We start from the raw sequence: 17,974 nt of genomic DNA, 5'->3' as shown, positions 1-17,974 counted from the left end.
GAATATTGTGGAAGGTATCCTTTGGGAGCTGTGTTAGGCTCTGGTAACTTGTGATAATGCTCCTCTGGCATTGCCCCTTTCCATTTGGTCTCCTTCCCTACTCACGAAGTAAAAGTGAAGGAAACCTGCTGGACTACATGAACCAGGAATGCTCCTGGCTTCTCTCCTTGCTCCCCAGGTGTTGCTTCTGTATTTACAAAAACCTGAAAAAAACCCATGTAGAGCAGCTTATATTCCAGCACAAGGATGTGATTGATTAAATGTCCGTCCAGATGACAAGCTCAAAATAGTTGCTTATAGTTGGTGAGAGATCTGTGCCGTAAAGTAGCTAGCATATTTCTTCTGCCACTATACAGACCTGACTGTAACAAACTTGCATTTAGTTATCTCCAAACACAGGGAAAAATAGCATATAATTAGCAAATAACAATAAATTATTACAGATTAGTAATTACGGATTATTTAGATTTTATAAACTAAGCATTTTAGTCTTCCACAAATATATTCATCCTTTGCTTTAGTCTTGGTGACAAGAGTTTTAAAGAAAAAGATGGGTTGTATTTCAGACAGCATTTTTACCTTACACTTGACATACCTGGACACAGATCAAGCCTTGGTACAGAACCAAGGGCAGTTGCAGCTGAAATAAAGCAGAATTGGTGAAAGACTGCCCCTGACAGTAAGATGTACAATTTCAGAAGGAACACTGGCTGTCCTTCCTGTCACAAAAGTCTGAAACAACCACCCAAAAGCAGTTGTAGTTGCTCATGTTTAGATAAAGAGCTGATCTAAAATAAGCAGTTGCATACAGAATGGATTATGTTTAAGAATCACACCTATTTAAATAAAAAACTGAAGAAAACCTTGGCAGAGGCATTCTTCGTCATTTAACTTGAGGAATTTCTGCCGCCACCCTTTTAATCTCTGTGGGGTGTTAAGCAGAAAGATACATTTCATTGAAACACTAAGTAGGTAACTGAGAAGGCTGTGGCTGAACAGTCCTGCTTATATCAGTGACTAACTGAGCTTCTGGTGTTCTTTCCTTGCAAAGAGAAAGTGAAGTCATTTATACAAGGCAGACTCAATACTAAGTTACAGGGAAAGCCCTGAGGGGAGAGGGGACTCTAAGCACGGGCACAGGCAGCAAAATGAAGGAAGCAACAGCAGCACTACACTACTGTATAATTGGTATTTACGGGGAAAATGCTCTGGGGTGCAAGGGAACGCACACTCCTGCATTGAAATTGAGATAGATACAGTGAAAAAGTGCTTCAATCTTGTATCACCTTGCAAGCTCCTTAGTGTTATGGAGGAGTACTCAGGTAGATGGGAATGGTCCTAGAACAGTTGTGACCAAGTTAGGAGAGGCAGCCTAATCACCACCTTTTTGCCTGAATGTGTAACCTGTCTCACTAAGGGGATGTGTGCAAGGGGCAGGAACAGAGAGGAAGGGGTGTATCCGTGTTTCAGTGTCTGTAACCTTGCATTAAGGCTGTGTTCCCTGGAGTGAAAGGGACAGCAAAGAGAACCTCAGACAAGTTCTGGCTTTTCCCCGTGTTAAAGATATTTTATGTTGGATATTTTATGTTTGTAATTAGTCAAAAGAATTTTTTCTTTTAATAACTTCAGTAGTCATCAGAAATTTAGTACTTTAACCTCACTTCAGAAATTCCAAGTAAGTTTTCAGTGTCTCTCTTACCTGCACCCATCAGCTATGTGTGTCTGACATGCGGGAAGATTAAACTCCTCAAATGCTTACTGGTCACATACTTTGTGCCACTCCAGGCATTAGCTCTAGCTGCCAGTGTTACAAGCATAACAGCCCTAAGTTCTCTCCATGTTTGCAGAGGGTTTCTGACAACTCAGGATTTAGAAAGCTGGAGTAACTATACACCTAATTGCAGCAGTGCAGGCATCTGTCTATGCTTGGGCAGGCTAAATTTTAGTGTGGGTTCTTGAGTTATGGGTTATAGCATGGGAAAGTCACATGAAGACAATGATTAGATTTAACATAAGGGCCTACATCCTTATTTAAAAGTTTCCTTTTGTTTCGTTCCAAATTCTCAGCTATTTGCACATGTACTTCCTTCTGTCTCATGTGAATTGTTTGATGTTCATATTGGTTCTGGAGGAAGCTTGAGTTTCCTTCCAAAGGCAAGTCAAATAGATAATACTTGAGTGATTTCAGTTTCTAGAGCAGCCAGAGACTGGACCAACAAGTTCTGCAGGTTGCCTTTGCCACATCTGCTCCACTTGAGGAAGCCTGCACAACAGCTACAGCCACTCACAGGGGAGCAGGCTCCACCCCACAGATCCCATCCTCTGCTACATCATCGAGAGGATAAAAGGAACACATGGTCCTAAGAAATGAAATGTACAAACGGGTAAAGGCAATTCCTGAATGAACCCACTTTATTCAATAATTATTTTTTATTCAAGTTTTCAGCCAGCAAGGAATAATTTCCTGCCCATGTTTATTTCAGCAATACTGATTTTTACACAAATGGAGCTCCTGTCATATTACAACCAGCCCTAACCAAAATTCCAACTTTTTATCCTTAGTTTACCCCTTAGCAAACATTCCTAACAAAAACATCTAATAGAGAAGATACTACAGAGCATGCTATTTTATTCTAGTTTACAGAATGCAACACACAGCACATAAGATTATGCCTTTCCAAAGGGACTACTTAATTGAAAAATAAAAATAAAAAAAAAAAAGGAAAAGAGTACCTATCTTCTAGAAGTGTATTCAAGTGAGTATTTTCATAGGTAAATTCTTGCACTGCAAGTTAAGATATCATTGCAGCAAAAGAGGGAAGCTTCAGTTTTAGTTCTTTTTCCTGTGAAAACCAAGTTGCTGCTTTTTTATGAGCTCTTGGAATAAAGATAACCATCCTCAAATCTGTTACAAGACAGTGCTTGTTAAAACGTCCAACTGCATTTTAAGTCAGTCTTTCACTTTAATTAGTTTGGTAGCCTACAGGGCACAATTAGGTATTGTGATGAAGCTACAATGAATATGGCTTTCCTGTGTTGATAGGATCATAAGTTTCACACAGGCAATCTGACAATGAGGGGGTTACAGTCCTGCAGATACATCAAGTAATTTATCTTTGCACACATAGATTACATATCAAATTATTGCCATAGCACAAACCTGTGCCATTATGTATCTTATCTAGGACAATTAGGACATACCTGTGCTATCTTATGAAACAGGCAGCTACCCAAACCAAGTAGACAGGTTTTACTTAATACTACTAAACTTGTAGGTAGCATCTCTCAAACATATCTAACAATACAACTCAGTATTTGAGTATATACTGACTAGGAATGCACTGTAATGTTCATGTAAGAAACAGGACGGAGCTAAATACCAACTGGTACAAAGATTTTTCTGTGCCTTTCCACAGAAGCTGAACTGCAGTGCTGGAATGACAATTTGCTGCATCTTACATTATTCGGTCATCAGCAAAATTACATCAAAAGACTTACTTAAAATTCACAGTCAAGACGACAGAGGAAGTTTTTCCAACAGTACTAATTTTGGTTTCAAGTTTAAAGTAAAAGGAGGTAGTGCAGTAAAGTTCAACCCAATTTTACTGATGCCAGGTATATTTGCCAGTGGCCTGTGGGTTGTCTTGTAATGTGATATCTGAAGAGGGTTTGTTTCCATTAGTATGTGTGTGTAAGAAAACATCAGCTGGTCTCCTGGTTTCACATCTTCTCTTTTGTCATACCTGTAAAGAATAAAGATGGCTTATTTACATTCCTCTCTTTACATATTAAACATCTCAACTATTACAAGGCATGTAGCATCATCCAAGATGAAACACAAAAGTGAATGTAACATTCTCAGCTAAATCTCTTGATTCAATTAACTTGTACTGGAGGGGGAAATAGTAGAGTTTAGGGAGCCAGTCATTCCATGCAAGCCTTTCTGCTGCTACTGTGATATGAATCAGGACCCCTAGTAAATTTCTCACTAGTCCTCTATCTGAGTTCTGTGAAGAAAGCATACCAAGGCCTAAGACTGTAGAAAACTGGACTCATTTTTTAGTAACTGCAATTTGTGTAGAGTAACTGTGGGTAAGGGATTTGTTTTGTATAAAATAAAAAAAAACAAAATAAAATAAAATAAGGCACTTCAGCAGAAACCTTCCACGCCTGGTAGTCACACATTAAAGTAGAAACCTCAGAGAATCACATGGAAAAGACCTCCTTGAACACTGTAGGAAAGAAAGAATAGCCTGGCAATTACAGCATTAACTTGGCACTTGTTATTTATGGGTTCAGTTCCATGATCTATATGTTTGGGTAGGTCACTTTCGGTCACTTTCATAAAACTGTTTAGGTACCTAAATGTATCTAAATTATTATGTAAAATATATATCAAGTAACTAATGAGTTCTAAAACTGTTTAACACCTACAGTTATAGTTATTTCTTAAAAGGAGTTACATTCAGTCTACCAGCAAAGGAAATTTACAGGATGAGAAAACAAGTAACTTAAGCATTTGGCAGGGATGCGAAAGATCTAGATTCAGCCATTCTCCATCTGATCTAAGCCCAGAACTGGTTCATTGCCTCACAAAGCTGTAAGAACCTCTCCAATTTTCTAGAAATTGAGACAGATCTCTCTTGCTGTCTCATGAAGACAGCTGTACGTCACAAGTTATTTATTCATTCACTGAAGATAGGTGCAATTTATAGCCCAAGGGTTAGGATGCTTAATTTGCATATGGCAGCCTGATCAAGTCCTCAATCCAGCAACTTCGAAGTGGACGAATAAGATCACCCCAAAACACTCTAGGCCACTGTTAAGTATGCTTCCAAAAGTGGGAGAGCTGGATTCAAATCTTTGCTCTGCATTCCAGAAGAATGCTCTACACTAATGCTGGGTAACAGTCCGAAAGACAGAGGTTAAGATGAAGGTTACTTCCTTTAGTTTGTTTATGACAAGACAGTCTCAGGTATCTAACCATAAAGGAGTCAATGCTCTGTAACCCAGGTGAGGAGCATTCAACTCCTTCTGTTGCCCTTCTCTGTGAACTGTCTTCTACCAGCCTTCTATTCCCGTTCTTAGGCACCTTATTCCTCCCACAGATTTCACAAGCAACTTACTCAAGGCTGTGTCTTTTCTTACAGACATAGACTCTGGAAGGGAAATGCAATCCCAAGCCTTCATACTCTTAAATGAAGCAAAGGAGCAAATCCAGGCTGCACCTTCACCATGTCTGTCTTTGCAGGCCTGGCCTCATGTGCCACAATTCTTTGTGAAGAACTGGAAACCATCTCAATTTATATTTTCACAACACTCCCTGACATACCAATCATTAATATTTAAGACTTTACAGCAAACTAGAGGGTTTGTATGGATTGTTAACTGAATTTTGTTAACAACAGAGAAGAGACCCCAGGCTGACAGAATCCAGGGGTGTAAATAAATACACCATATAATGCAGAATTAGACTTTGCACACTCAACAAAGTGCTTTCTTCCCCTCAAATTATTAATTATAATGATAAAAAAATTGCATAGCAATTTTATCTGGTATTTCCAGAAAGATCACAGTACCACTTAGGACGGTACGTGCATCCAACTGGCAGAAGGAATGGCATACTTTGTAACAACTCTACCAACTACTAATTTCACATTTTCTTCATCAGCACATAAAGGGCCTTTCATCTGGCTGCAAGCATGTCTGAATTTTATTATTTTTAAATACTTGACGCTTACACAGCACATTTATGCCTGGTTCAAAGAGATGGCACTAATTGAAGACAAGATTGTAACACCTGTCCTGTGTCAGAATCTGCATCAAGTTTCTTTCAGTCACCCTTTGAAGAAAAATAATGGATCACTTGCATTTTTCTTGAGGCAAATAGATCTAATCTGAACATGCCACTGAAAGCTGTTAACTTTAAGACACTTTTATTTATGGATCATAGTTATGCTGATGAATCATCAGCCTTCATAGCAACTCCATCCTTAAATCTGTTTTCACCTGTTGTACAGAGTCTATGAAGACAGAGAGTTAGTTTTCATCACTTCCTTGGATGAAGGGAAACGGACAGCTGGTGCCACTAAACTTTGCACTGCTGTGCTGTCAGACAAACTGACAGTCCTGTGTATGATGCTCAGCTGTGGATTTTGCCCGATTTTTTTAATGTGAAGCTCTATGATGAACCAGCCCTCCCTTCCAGCTTTATTATGAAGAGTAAAGATAAAAGAGAGAAAAACTGCTCTGTAGTAGCAACACTATGAAACATCATCCATCAGTGACAGGGATGTCATTTGTTCTCAGTCCCACCACACTACAGCCTTGAAAGCCCAAACCAATCCAAAACTCACCACCTCAAAAAAGCTCATTAAAATTAAGCACTGTATTTACAGAGTAGATTTCTATTTAGAGTAGCATGTGTACTTAAGTGTGTTCAAAATACAAAGATTTGAATATTATAGCTATCACTGATAACTATGCCGTGTTCTATCACTTTTAGTTTAACATCTCCTCCTGAGTGCTTATGGCTTAAGACTTTTCTCTAGACTGAACATGCGAAAACCAGTTTGAAATACATAATGGATTGCTAACTGTGAAGGTAATTCAGCTTCAAACTGTCTGTACCATCACAATGTTATCAGAGAGCACAAAAATAAAATAAGCCATAGCAAGTGCACTGATTTTTGTGATTCCCCCAGAAGCATGCTTTTACCTTCCCCCTCTTGACTTCCAAAATACTTTTATATCTAAATGTAAAAAAAAATTACATTTGTTCATCTGATCCTGGAGGCTGTAGATGGAGTTAAAAACCAAACAACTCCATGCTCAGATTACTTTTTAAACAAAAATCTGCTTGTATTGCTTTTGTTTTGTGCAAGTGTGAAGTGAGGCTTTGTGTCACTTCCTGCTGAATCATTTCCATTAAGGTGACATTTTGAATGGAAAACCTGCACTTCAGCTGAAGAGGAAGGCCTAATGAACAGAAAGGTGCCTTTTTTTGGCCTGCATCCTGCAAAGCAACCAATGCCATCCCACAAACATCTCTCCTACTATTCATTTCAATATTCGTGTTTGTAGCTCATTGCTGGTCATGGTAACAAAGCACTCAACTGCTTTCTCTCAGAGCTAAAGGACATGACTGACAGCCCAGCCACAGCAGCTTCAATGCCATCTATGTGAAGGATGTTCCACATAAAAGTAGACTTATTAATACACACATAAGCCTCACATTGCTACACATCATTCAAAAGCAAACAAACCCCCACAATTATATACTGTTCTGCCAAGAGCAGGAAAGTGTTCATCTACAGCTCTCTTACAAGATGTAGTGAGATATCAAATGTAGCTACACTAAAGACATTGGTGTTTTAGTAACCTTATGATTTGTTGCACTGTTTCTGACTTCTTTAAAAGATTCTATGCCACTCAGGCAAACCAGAACCAACTTACCCAATTAAACAATGCTGCTGTGTTCTATTTCTGAAGTGGCAGCACTACATACATCAAAATTCTCTGAAGATTCACATTATTCTTCACCTGGCTTAATAAATATGCTGTACCAAACCCTGTATCTGTGATGCTTGCCCCTGTGCATATACAAAAAAAAAAAAACAGGCTCCTGTCTTGAGATCAAAATAGCTTGTTCATAACATACCTCCAATCTGAATTGATTTCTAGAAACCGAGAAACTCCTGTTTGTGCTGCAGCCACATCAATATGGACTGAGACATCTACATAAATAAAGAAAACAAAATACAGTTTCACTATTGTTTTAAGAACACTCTGATCAATAAATTAACAAAACAGTAACAGAAAAGATGCATGTAAATAGTGCAAAGAAGTAATACCCAATCAAAAGAAAAGAAAGATGCACTAACAAAAAAACCCTGCAACTCAAGCCAGCTTTACATACCTGCTGTTGAAGGCACCAACTCATGCAACTTCTGAATTGCCACACCTCCAGGGTAATTGAAATGTGAAACATATAAAGATGTTCCTGAATAAGCAGCATTAACTAGGAGATGCATAACAACAAAGAAAGATCCGAGTTTGTACAGCCAGGACTTCCGGTAGTTATTCAGACTGTCGAGCAAGGAAAGAATGAGTAAGAATAAACTGTTACTTTTCTTTCATACTGGTCACTAGCTACTGTGACAGAACTCACATGAAAACTCCACTGCTAGGTAATGAAAAATGCAAATATTATTACAATCATGTGTAATGAGTGCATTTATGATTCACTCCTAAAAGACTAGCTTCTAGTGACATTTGAATTAGAATAATCTCATTAATAAAGCTAATACAAGCTCATAAATAAATCTGTGTGTTTAAAACCTTTAGCTATGAACGTAGTCTCTTTCAAAGAAGTTCAGAGTTCAATTTGTTTACTCAATATACCCCAGCTTAACTATTTAACACAAACTCATGGTTCATGAACCTCACCTATTTATTAAACTACCTCCTAAGGTAAGTTATGTTAACACCACAGTAGTACACTTGAATGTATCTTTCTCTGGTGGATAAAATAAACTGAACTGTAACAGCATAACAGTAAAATCAGGGCTCTATTCTTGACTCTATCCCAAACTTGCCAAATCATCCTATAAAATTATTTGTCTCCATTTCCCTCATTAGTCAAATCGGTACAATGATACAGACCTCCTTTCTAAAGCATATGAAGATCTCAAGATAATTCAGATTCCAAGATGGAAAGAAGTGCGTAAAACCAGTAATAAGTTTTGCTTTTCTTTTGCATTTTTAGAGGGAGGAAAACCCCAACAACAACAACAACAACACCACCAAAAAAAACCCATAGAATTTTGAACTTACATTCTTGAGCACATTTTAGCAGCCACTATGTTGAAGACAGGGAAAGTATATATGATAAAACGCAGCTCTTTGTGCGGGAGAAATGAATACAAAAAAATAAAGCCCAGTGCTGGCATGAGTAATATCCGAGTTCTCTTTTCTGCTACACCTAAAGGTACAAATACAATGCTGCATCCCAAAGCACGAGGCAGGGCTGAATAGAAATACCACAAGAAGGGGGAGGTCTTCAAGGTGAGAGTTAAGGATGCTTTCACTGCTAACAAATAAAGTAACTATACAGTAGTACACACACATTTTGCAAATACGCAGTATGCTTTTTGTATATCACATTCTTCCAGGCATTTGGTTTCTTGCTTTATCCTTTGAGAAATAAAAGCAGTTGCCTAACTATATTCACATCACCCAAAAGAGGCACATCAAAAGGCTCTAATGATGGGCAACATGAAAAACCAAGGGAAGAAATCTGGCTTTACATTGGTGGAACACAACAAAGCAAGAAGGAAGTCAGCAGATGAAAGTTAAAATTTATAGATCTAAGAAACAGACATTGTCTCATAAGCTTCAAATACTGACATACTAAATGAAAAACAGAATTTAACACTATAACAGTCTCAGGAATAGGTCACATCAAGTCTCTGCTTTGGCTGGTATTGTTCAATGTATCTTTTTTTTCCTGGATGTTTCAAAGGATACTCCCCAGTTGGAACTTTTGTTTAAAACTGTGTTATACCAGAGCACTTTCCCCTCAGGCCACACAAGTTGCCTCCAAAATAGAGAATCCACAGCAACTGTTAGCCCTAAAAGAATTAAAGAAATACAAATCTGCATGAATTAAAAACTAGAGAAAAGCAAACTAACACACCCAAATTGCACATTTACTGATGAGATCAACGTAAACTGAAACATGCATTGTCAGCCTCACCCAAAGCCACAGAGAAGGTTGAATCTATCTTGCACTGGAAATACAGGGGAGGGAGGCACTTTTTAATAGAAGTCTTAGCAGAAGCATGTTAGATAGGAAACCGATTGAGAGTCACCCCACTCCAACCCCAGGAGTGAAAAGCAGTGGTTTCATTGAAGTTCATTTTGAAAGAATATTAGAGCATTAAATGCAGTGAATGGTAAGAAACCCAGGTTAACTTCAAATGGTACTAAATATATGTTTATTGTCAAGCTGGTAAATTAAGAAAAATTAATCTCTAGAAGTTTGCTACTATTTATAAGATGGGAGGGAAGAAAGACAGTAAGGGATGAAAGGCAAAAAGACAGGAAGAGCAGCGAACCCATCAACCCCATCTCCTTCACCCAGCTCCGTGAAAACTGCTCTGGTATTTATGAAGTTAGCCCAGAGAGGGAATGGGAGTACCAGTGACTAATTCCCACTGGACCTCCAAGCATGCTGTGAGATGCTTCCAAATGCACGTCAAGATTTTCTACTGTCTCTACTGCCCATGCTGTGGAAGGGACGGCATACTACCAGAGGTCACTATCAGGCATCTAAAAACAGCATTTTTAATTAGGTAGGCTGGCAGAGAAGCCCTTCCAACCCAAACTATTCTATGATTCTATCTGTATATGCATAAGCCTTCCATGAATGAGCAGAGACAAGGGGATTTTTCAAACTCTCCAGAATAATCACCTAAGCTATTAAAATTAATGTAATGAACAAACAGAGCTGAACTGTGACTGCCCACAACCCTCTCTTTTGATATCCCTGTCTGCCACACTGTTGTATCCTGGGATTCAGCTTATTGTCATGGCAATATATACTACAACTGATAATGCATATGTAGCTACAGCCATGTACTAATTTTACAAAAGTCCATTTGCATATCTAAGCCTTCCTAAGACCAGGACATTGAATTCTAAGCATTTAAAGGCAGGGGTCACAGTATCTTTCTACTGCTCTGTGCACACCTATTTCCTCACATGGAAATTTCCAAAGAAATAAATAACCATGTCATAGCACTGGCATATAGATGGGCAAACAAAAAAAAAAAAAAAAAAAGCAAAAAGGGAAAAAACAAAAAAAAATGCCCCAAGGGCCACGTCACCAGAGAAGTCAGTCAAATCTCCAGATTTCTGCTGAATTTAACACATGGCATTTGTTTTTTCCAAGCAAACACTTACCCAGACAAAAAATTCCAGCAGGAACAGCATGGGATAGAACTTTGAAAATGGAGATTCGTTTAGTTAATAACGTCACCAGGAGCATGAGGCCTAAGAATATGCAGAGCTCTGATCTGAAGACTATAATTGCCAAAGCTGAGAACCAAATGAATGGCCTTTGCTTTTGCTGTATCCAAAATGTCAATGCCAGGAGCACTGCAAAAAGAAATAAAACACACTGTCCAACATGGCCAACTGTTCTTTTTCTAAACAGCAACACTTTTCTCAACGCTAGCATCTTGCTCCTCTAGCTTCCCACCAACCCTCTCTTGGTCTTCCTACTGTTTCTAGTCCAGAAATTCTTCGTCTGTTAGAGAAATGTAATTTGGAATAACACACACCTTTCTGCTGCTGAGGCTTAAAGTACAACCACAGAAGAAACATGTAGGAACTCTTCCTAGACAGTATGTTTAATAGCTTTTTGGGGGGATGGGCAGGGAGGGAAAAAAGGAAAAAGTAAAAACAAACTTTAGAGGAGTACTAAAAGCCTTTCAAACTATGATTCATAATTATTATTGCGCAGTTTAGCTGAGGAGTTTATTCTCTTGGCTGAGTATATCCTGTATTCATGATAACAGCAACCCATCTCAAATACAAAAACAAGACTACAGGCTACCTCTGGGGGAGAAAGAACTATAAATCCATTTGCATGGTTAGCTGAAGATGCATCTCTACAGATTTTTTCACAGTTAAAATCACATAACACTATCTAGTTAAGTGGTCATGATTCTAAGGAAAACATGTGAAATACTAACAGTACAAAACCATGAAACAACTTTATTTTTAATGAATACCAGCATAAATTATTTGAGAAGTTTATCGCTACACAGTGTTTCTCTTACAATTCAACCACTTTTTGTTTTTCAGTTCTGATCTATACAGGTTCTTACACCAACCTCATGATTTTATTAGTTGAACAACTTGTGTTGAAGCATTAAGTGACTCAGCAAGTATCTGTTATGTGGTTAATTTTCCCTCTTGTCCACTCTGGGGAAAAACTGTATATGTAGATGTGCAGAGTAAGATTTTGACTTCGATTTTTTTTCAAAACCTGCTATATTTGTAGACAACTTCAGAAGAGGAAGGTGAGATGTTGCGGTGGAGTTTGTTCCACAGTCTCATGAGAAAGCTGTTTCCTGCGCAGACTAAGTTCACACGGTTGGGTGTTTTTTTTTATACTGCTTTTTCAACAGCTCTGTTTTATGCATCAGGTATGTGTACTCAAACCTCTAGTTAATCAAAACCATCTGACAAACTCCACATATACTCAGATTCAATAAAACTGGATTCAACAGTCATTGAAAGCACATACAGATAAAAAAAAAAAGGAAAAAAAAACCCCACCAAGAAATAACAACTGCTGCATTAATTCTAGTCGTCTTACACGATTTAATCAAGCGCATAAACCCATTTGGTCTGACCACACATTTTCTGTGCTTTAACACACGGATATATTTGAGGATTTTTATATTTTAGAATTATTCCTAGGTGAATACTTACCAAAAGGAAGTGCGAACACATTAGGGAGGGTTCGTGTACAGTAAAACATCAAATGAAACTGAGTAACAGTGATGAGACAAAAGACTGTTGATGTAGTTGCTCCAAACTGCTTTCTAACTTCTTTCTGCAACTTCCATAACGTGTAAATCACACTGAGCCCCAAGCTTCCTCGGACTATTAGAAGAATAAAAATGGGAAATAAGAGTAGTAATTGACGGATCACTGTTGAACAACCATATGGCATAACAGAACAGGAAGATGTTATGAAGAATAATACTGAAGATAACACAATATAACCCACTTTGAAGAAAAAAAAAAAACCAACCCAAACCAATAACCCAAAGCTTCCCCATCAGTTTACCTATTTTAATCCATCTTTAACTTGTCTGACACTTTTGCACAAAGGTCAATGCTTCTACGCCCAAGTTAAACAATATTTTCAGAGGTGTACATGGAAGTACACATGGGAGTGTATTTACTGAAGACACTTGCTTTTTCTACACTGTCTGACATTTGCTACCACAGACTTTGGGCTGGTTACCCCAAAGAGGGGGTGTAATTACCATGCTAGCACCAACTACCTACAGTTTGCAAAATCCCTCAATAAGAAAAAGAATATGCTATTTTAAACATTGATCCAAACACTGAATGTTACAACAGTATCACAAATATAACCCATTAGTCCAGTAGTAAAAACATCTCTATTCTGCAGATTTAAAGATCTCATACCTATCAGCTGGGAGTAAAACTTTGACATTCTTAGCACAGACAGTATATATATAGCTGGGCTGGAAAGAGCAGCAATAAAAATTGGTCCAAGAAACGTTCTTGGGACAGCTCCAGGAAATTCATGATGGTCATACTGCAAAAAGGAAAATCTAAGTAAGATAGACACATCAGAGACAAAGGAAAATGAGAATTAATCATATTCACATTGCACTTATCCTGCTCATATAGCAAGGAATCATAATCTTTAACAGCATCCAAGAAAGAAAATCTTCTTTCCAATTTACCTTATCCAAGTCCAGCTGGTGGTACACCACATCATGGATAGCTTGTAGGTTAAAGCTTTCCTCCACTTTTGTAAAAGGACAGACAGTTAAATGAACAAAGGCCACAACAATAATTAGCAGCAGCAATGGGAATGGCCGCCCACTAGAGCTCCTCCTCTGACCCATCCTGGGTTTGAATTTCACATATATTCTACTATTATTAAAAAGAAAAACAGAAGAAAATACATTAATAACATGGCAAGAAGTGTACACAGAGATTGATAACACTAGGAAAACATTCTACAGTAACAGAAAAGTTTAAACAAAACCTAATATATCAAATAATCCATCCATTTATATATTATTTTTTGTTTTACTGTATACAGTCAGTGCATTGAGTAGACAGCCAAAACCATATGCAGGCACCATTTCAGGTTTTATACCACCTTCTCTAAATGTAATGGTTTTAGTTTTCACCTAAAAAAACCCTCAGACACCACAGACCCTACTTAAGAGTATTTCCTTTTGCATTTCATAGTGCCATGACTGCTGACAGTGCCACCTCAGCTATGTCTGCGTTTTATGGGTGAGACAGCTTTGTAGTATACTCTTATTTTAATCACACACTGGATTTACATACGATCTTTAGAACATACTCTCTCAATTGTCTAGGACTCAGAAACTAGTGGCAGAGGAACCACGAGCATGAGACATTGCTCAGAACTGAGTACTCTGATCTTCTGAGTTTACCAACTTTCCAGTGGCTAGATCTGGACTTAGGTAGTGAAGGATGAATCCCCTTTGGCACCATGCCTCACTACAGCATGAGATGGTCTGACTCCCATTCTTTGCACTCCTGCCCAGAAATGAAGGCCCTAGTGCTTAGTTTCATAGCATTACTAAGTCATTCTTATAGTGCTACTTATGATGTATTTTACCCTCATGTGTCTAGGTGATGCCAGAACAAGTAAGAATAAGCAATGTCATAGGTAAACAGTTCATCTTTTTCTGGTTTCAGATTATAAAGCAAGGGGGAGAGGGGAGAAGGGGAATTATTTTCCATCGCCATTTCCAGCAAAACCATGGTGATCTTTTTAAGTTCCCCCTTTTTGTAAGTTTACAACTTAATAAAAGAAATTTTGGTTACTGTTACTCTTGTTCTGTTCTCACAGGAACAAAACTTTAAAAATAGCACCTAAAGGTGCAGCTGAGGCTTTGGTTAGAGATGTCTTCTCCCACGTTTTGGTCTAAACATGCCCATCAAACAGATTACAATAGTTGGCAGATTTCTAGGATCACTTAGCAACTGCCTCCTAGAATTGATGTCTGTCCTGCTCATTAGCAAAAATAAATGGAGTGAGTTAATGTTATTTTCACAGCCAACACCAATAAATCCCTAAGTTTGTGTACTTCTTGAAAATTGCACACATCTGCCTATCTCTCTGACTGCATCCCTTTCTCATGATTGCTGGTTACAGACTGTAACTTAAGCTCCAACCCTGGGCACAAAGACAAAGAGTTCTGTGGTAGGTCCTTAAGATTTTTGGCTTGTTTTGCAATGTGAAGAGCCTAAATAAACACAACACCCCAGGAAGTGGGAAGAAGTCTTTTTAACCTGTGCTTAGTATCACTTCTTTACAAGGATGGATAATGTGCTATGCTACAACAGAATCCTTTTCCACAGCTGTAGTAAAAGAGGTACAGGACGACACCCAGAGCATTTCAAGAAGTGTTTGGCAGGAATCAAGCCTCCGCAGGGGGCAATTTATCTTGTACAAATTCTTGTCTCTAGAAAGCTCTCTTGCTGAACTCTTCCAATAAACACCAAGGCATCTCACATTTCTGGCCAAACTTACTCAGGCACACTGAAGGATCAATCCACCATTGCATATACCAACATGGGCATTGAGTAGCTTGTACTACTCTGTCTGTGTGTAATGTACCAGCAAGACAGGTGTTTCTCACTCCCAACTCACAGCTTCTTAATGTTTCAGATATTTTAGGACCCGATGAATCCTTGTGAAAGGATCCAAATGCCAAGAAGCTCTTATGTTTTCCTTCTTGACTTTATCAGTGGTGTAATAAAGAGATGTTACCTTCACCTATAAATACTTTATTCATTAGACTGATCACTCCACAATATAGCTTGCTCCTACTATCTTTAACTGATCACCACATAAATAATCAGTCCTCAGCTTCCTAAATCATCAGAATGACACTGAAGCTACACAACCCATACACAGTTTATCACAAGGCTTTCTTTTAATCTTCTTGACTCCAATCCCTTTGTATGCCTGAAGAAGGTAAGCTTGCCAGCATATTCATAGATTTGGAAGATAATTACATGCATTATACATACTGGGATTCCCTCAAGGGATACATGCTAGGAGATAAAAAACCAAAACATGAAGACAACACCCATGTTTCTGAGATAAAACCTAATAAATTTAGTGGTCTTGTCAAGACCAGAGATAACTTGCTCTGTTGAAAACTGATTCTGGCAAATCTCAAAGTTCAACTGGAATACTTGCATTTACAGATTTTATTTTTAAATGCCAAACCCACAGAAACAGATTTTCACTTAATAAAAACATTTTAATAATGAAGGTGAGAGGAACATCATAAGTGAATACAAATACTTTTATCCATCATTAACATTCCAACAACTTTAGAAGAATATTCCTCAAACCTGTACAACATAACCACACTGACTCCCCCCCAGGTCCTACATTAAGACTGAATCGTAGAAGAGCAGAATTTTTCAACACAAAGATTTCAGCTCTTCCTGGGATGAAACTGGGTGAAAATAAACTGTTTTCGTACATCAAAAAAAAAAGCTCAAGCACTTAAAAAATGGCTTATTCTTTTTCTACTGAAGTGTCATTAGTTGAAATAATGGACTTCTGACCCTTTCCACGGAAAACCTACCATACTTAGCTCTCATTTTTCAGATACGCTTCAGTATAAATATCTTACAGTTTGGCAGCCAAAACACATGTTGAATATGTCTACAGAGGCTACATTTCACTTCGTCACATGCTCTGTATGGAGGCATTTAAGCAGAACCACCATGAGCATCTCACCATGAGGTCCTCCCTCTTTGGCTTTGATAAAACCTATGCTGCGTTATCTTCAATTTTCATATTCTGTTTTCCTATGCTTTAATAGCTCTTCCAACCTTGTTTTAAAGCTAACTTAAGCTAAGTCAGATTTAAAGCCTGCAGTTACTGGGACTGCTTTTTCTCTTTTTCTAAGAAGGAACATGACAGTTGCCATTCTTGTATCATAGACTGGTTTGGGTTGGAAGGGACCTTAAAGCTCATCTAATTCCAAGATCCCCGTGCCACAGGCAGGTACACCTTTCACTAGACCAGACTGCTCAAAGCCCCGTCCAACCTGCCCTTGAACACTGCCAGGGATGGGGCAGCCACAGCTTCCCTGGGCACCCTGTGCCAGCGCCTCACCACGCTCAGAGAATTATTTCATCCAAATGTCTGATCTAAACCTACGCTCTTCCAGTTTAAAGCCGTTACCCCTTGTCCTATATACATTTCCCCAGGAATCAAAAAAGAAAAGGGAAAGCTTTGGCAGATGAAGCCTGGGACATCACCGGGTACGAAGATACAATGAAGCTACGTACAAAGTACCACACTTTCGGTTAGAAACACACAGAATGCTCTCGTTAAAAAAGAAACCAAATCTAAACAACCCAACACCCCATGCACGCCCTCTCCGCCCCCCGCTGCCCTCTGCTACCCCAGCACCCCTACACCGGTCGCTCGGTGCGGCCCTGGGGCGGCTCACGACGAGCCCACAGCACCGCGCCCGCACGGCACCCCGCGGCGGAGGCCCGGCCGGGGCAGGCGCCGCGCGGCCCTCAGGAAGCGTCTGCCCCGCCCTGCCCCCTCCCTCCCGCCGCGCCGCAGCTACCGTGCCCGCGAGTGGGGGCCGCCGGGCAGCGCCTCCGCGGGGATGCGGCTCCGGAGCCGCCCTCGGGCCGCGCTGCAGCAGGGCTGCGGCGAGCGAGCAGGCCGGCCCCGCTGCCCCCCGCAGGGCCGCTGCTTCCCAACGCTCCCCCCTCCTTTCCCCGCCCGGCCCGCACTCACCGCCCGCACGTCCACGTGGCCACCCCGCAGAGGGCGCCGGCAGGAGGGGGCGGGCGGGGGGAGGCAGGCCGGTGGCCACGTGACCCCCCTCTGGCCGGCCATGTTAGGTGAGGGCAGAGCGCGGCCCCTGCCGCGAAAGGACTCGGAGGCGGGCACCAGGTAAAAATGGCGGGCGGAGCTGAAGCCCCAGCGGAGCTCGTGCCTGCCCGGTCTCATCATGGCGGCGACGGCGGCGCGCGAGGCCGGCACGCACCGCTCCCTCGGACAGCTCCCTACCTCGCCACTAGCGTTCCGAGAACGCGGGGGGTTCCGATTGGCCCGGAGCGTGGCGGGCGCTGATTGGACCACGTTCCTCCGCTCCCCTGCCTCCAC

The 17,974-nt window shown here is 40.0% G+C and overlaps 1 protein-coding gene across 5 annotated transcripts; it reads right to left on the bottom strand.

Moving 5' to 3' along the window:
• Positions 1 to 2,394: 2,394 nt before the first annotated feature.
• On the bottom strand, positions 2,395 to 17,685 carry ALG12 (ALG12 alpha-1,6-mannosyltransferase). Of its 5 annotated transcripts, none has more exons than XM_065665258.1 (10): positions 17,603 to 17,685; positions 13,518 to 13,710; positions 13,234 to 13,366; positions 12,505 to 12,678; positions 10,966 to 11,160; positions 9,529 to 9,632; positions 8,836 to 9,059; positions 7,919 to 8,088; positions 7,661 to 7,736; positions 2,395 to 3,743 (listed from the first exon to the last, which is right to left on the bottom strand). In XM_065665258.1, the coding sequence occupies exons 2-10, from the start codon at positions 13,680 to 13,682 to the stop codon at positions 3,512 to 3,514; spliced, it is 1,473 nt and encodes a 490-aa protein (XP_065521330.1). In that variant the 5' UTR covers positions 13,683 to 13,710; positions 17,603 to 17,685; the 3' UTR covers positions 2,395 to 3,511. The 5 variants fall into 5 exon arrangements, with proteins under 5 accessions (XP_065521330.1, XP_065521353.1, XP_065521359.1 ...); XM_065665281.1 differs by lacking the exon at positions 17,603 to 17,685 and adding an exon at positions 17,427 to 17,586; XM_065665287.1 differs by lacking the exon at positions 17,603 to 17,685 and adding an exon at positions 17,432 to 17,586.
• Positions 17,686 to 17,974: the final 289 nt, after the last annotated feature.

This window comes from Lathamus discolor, chromosome 1 (assembly GCF_037157495.1).
Source record: "Lathamus discolor isolate bLatDis1 chromosome 1, bLatDis1.hap1, whole genome shotgun sequence".
NCBI lineage: Eukaryota > Metazoa > Chordata > Aves > Psittaciformes > Psittacidae > Lathamus > Lathamus discolor.
Note: the sequence above shows the minus strand (reverse complement) of the source record. Positions and strands in the feature narration are given on the sequence as shown.

Excerpts from the sequence above, each read along its gene's own strand:
- ALG12 (XM_065665258.1), bottom strand. The coding sequence starts at position 13,682 with ATGGGTCAGAGGAGGAGCTCTAGTGGGCGGCCATTCCCATTGCTGCTG. Across the intron at positions 13,367-13,517 it reads ACCAGCTGGACTTGGATAAG|TATGACCATCATGAATTTCC; the intron begins GTAAATTGGAAA and ends TCCTTTTTGCAG. Across the intron at positions 9,633-10,965 it reads TGCTGGAATTTTTTGTCTGG|GGCTAACAGTTGCTGTGGAT; the intron begins GTAAGTGTTTGC and ends TAATTCTTTTAG.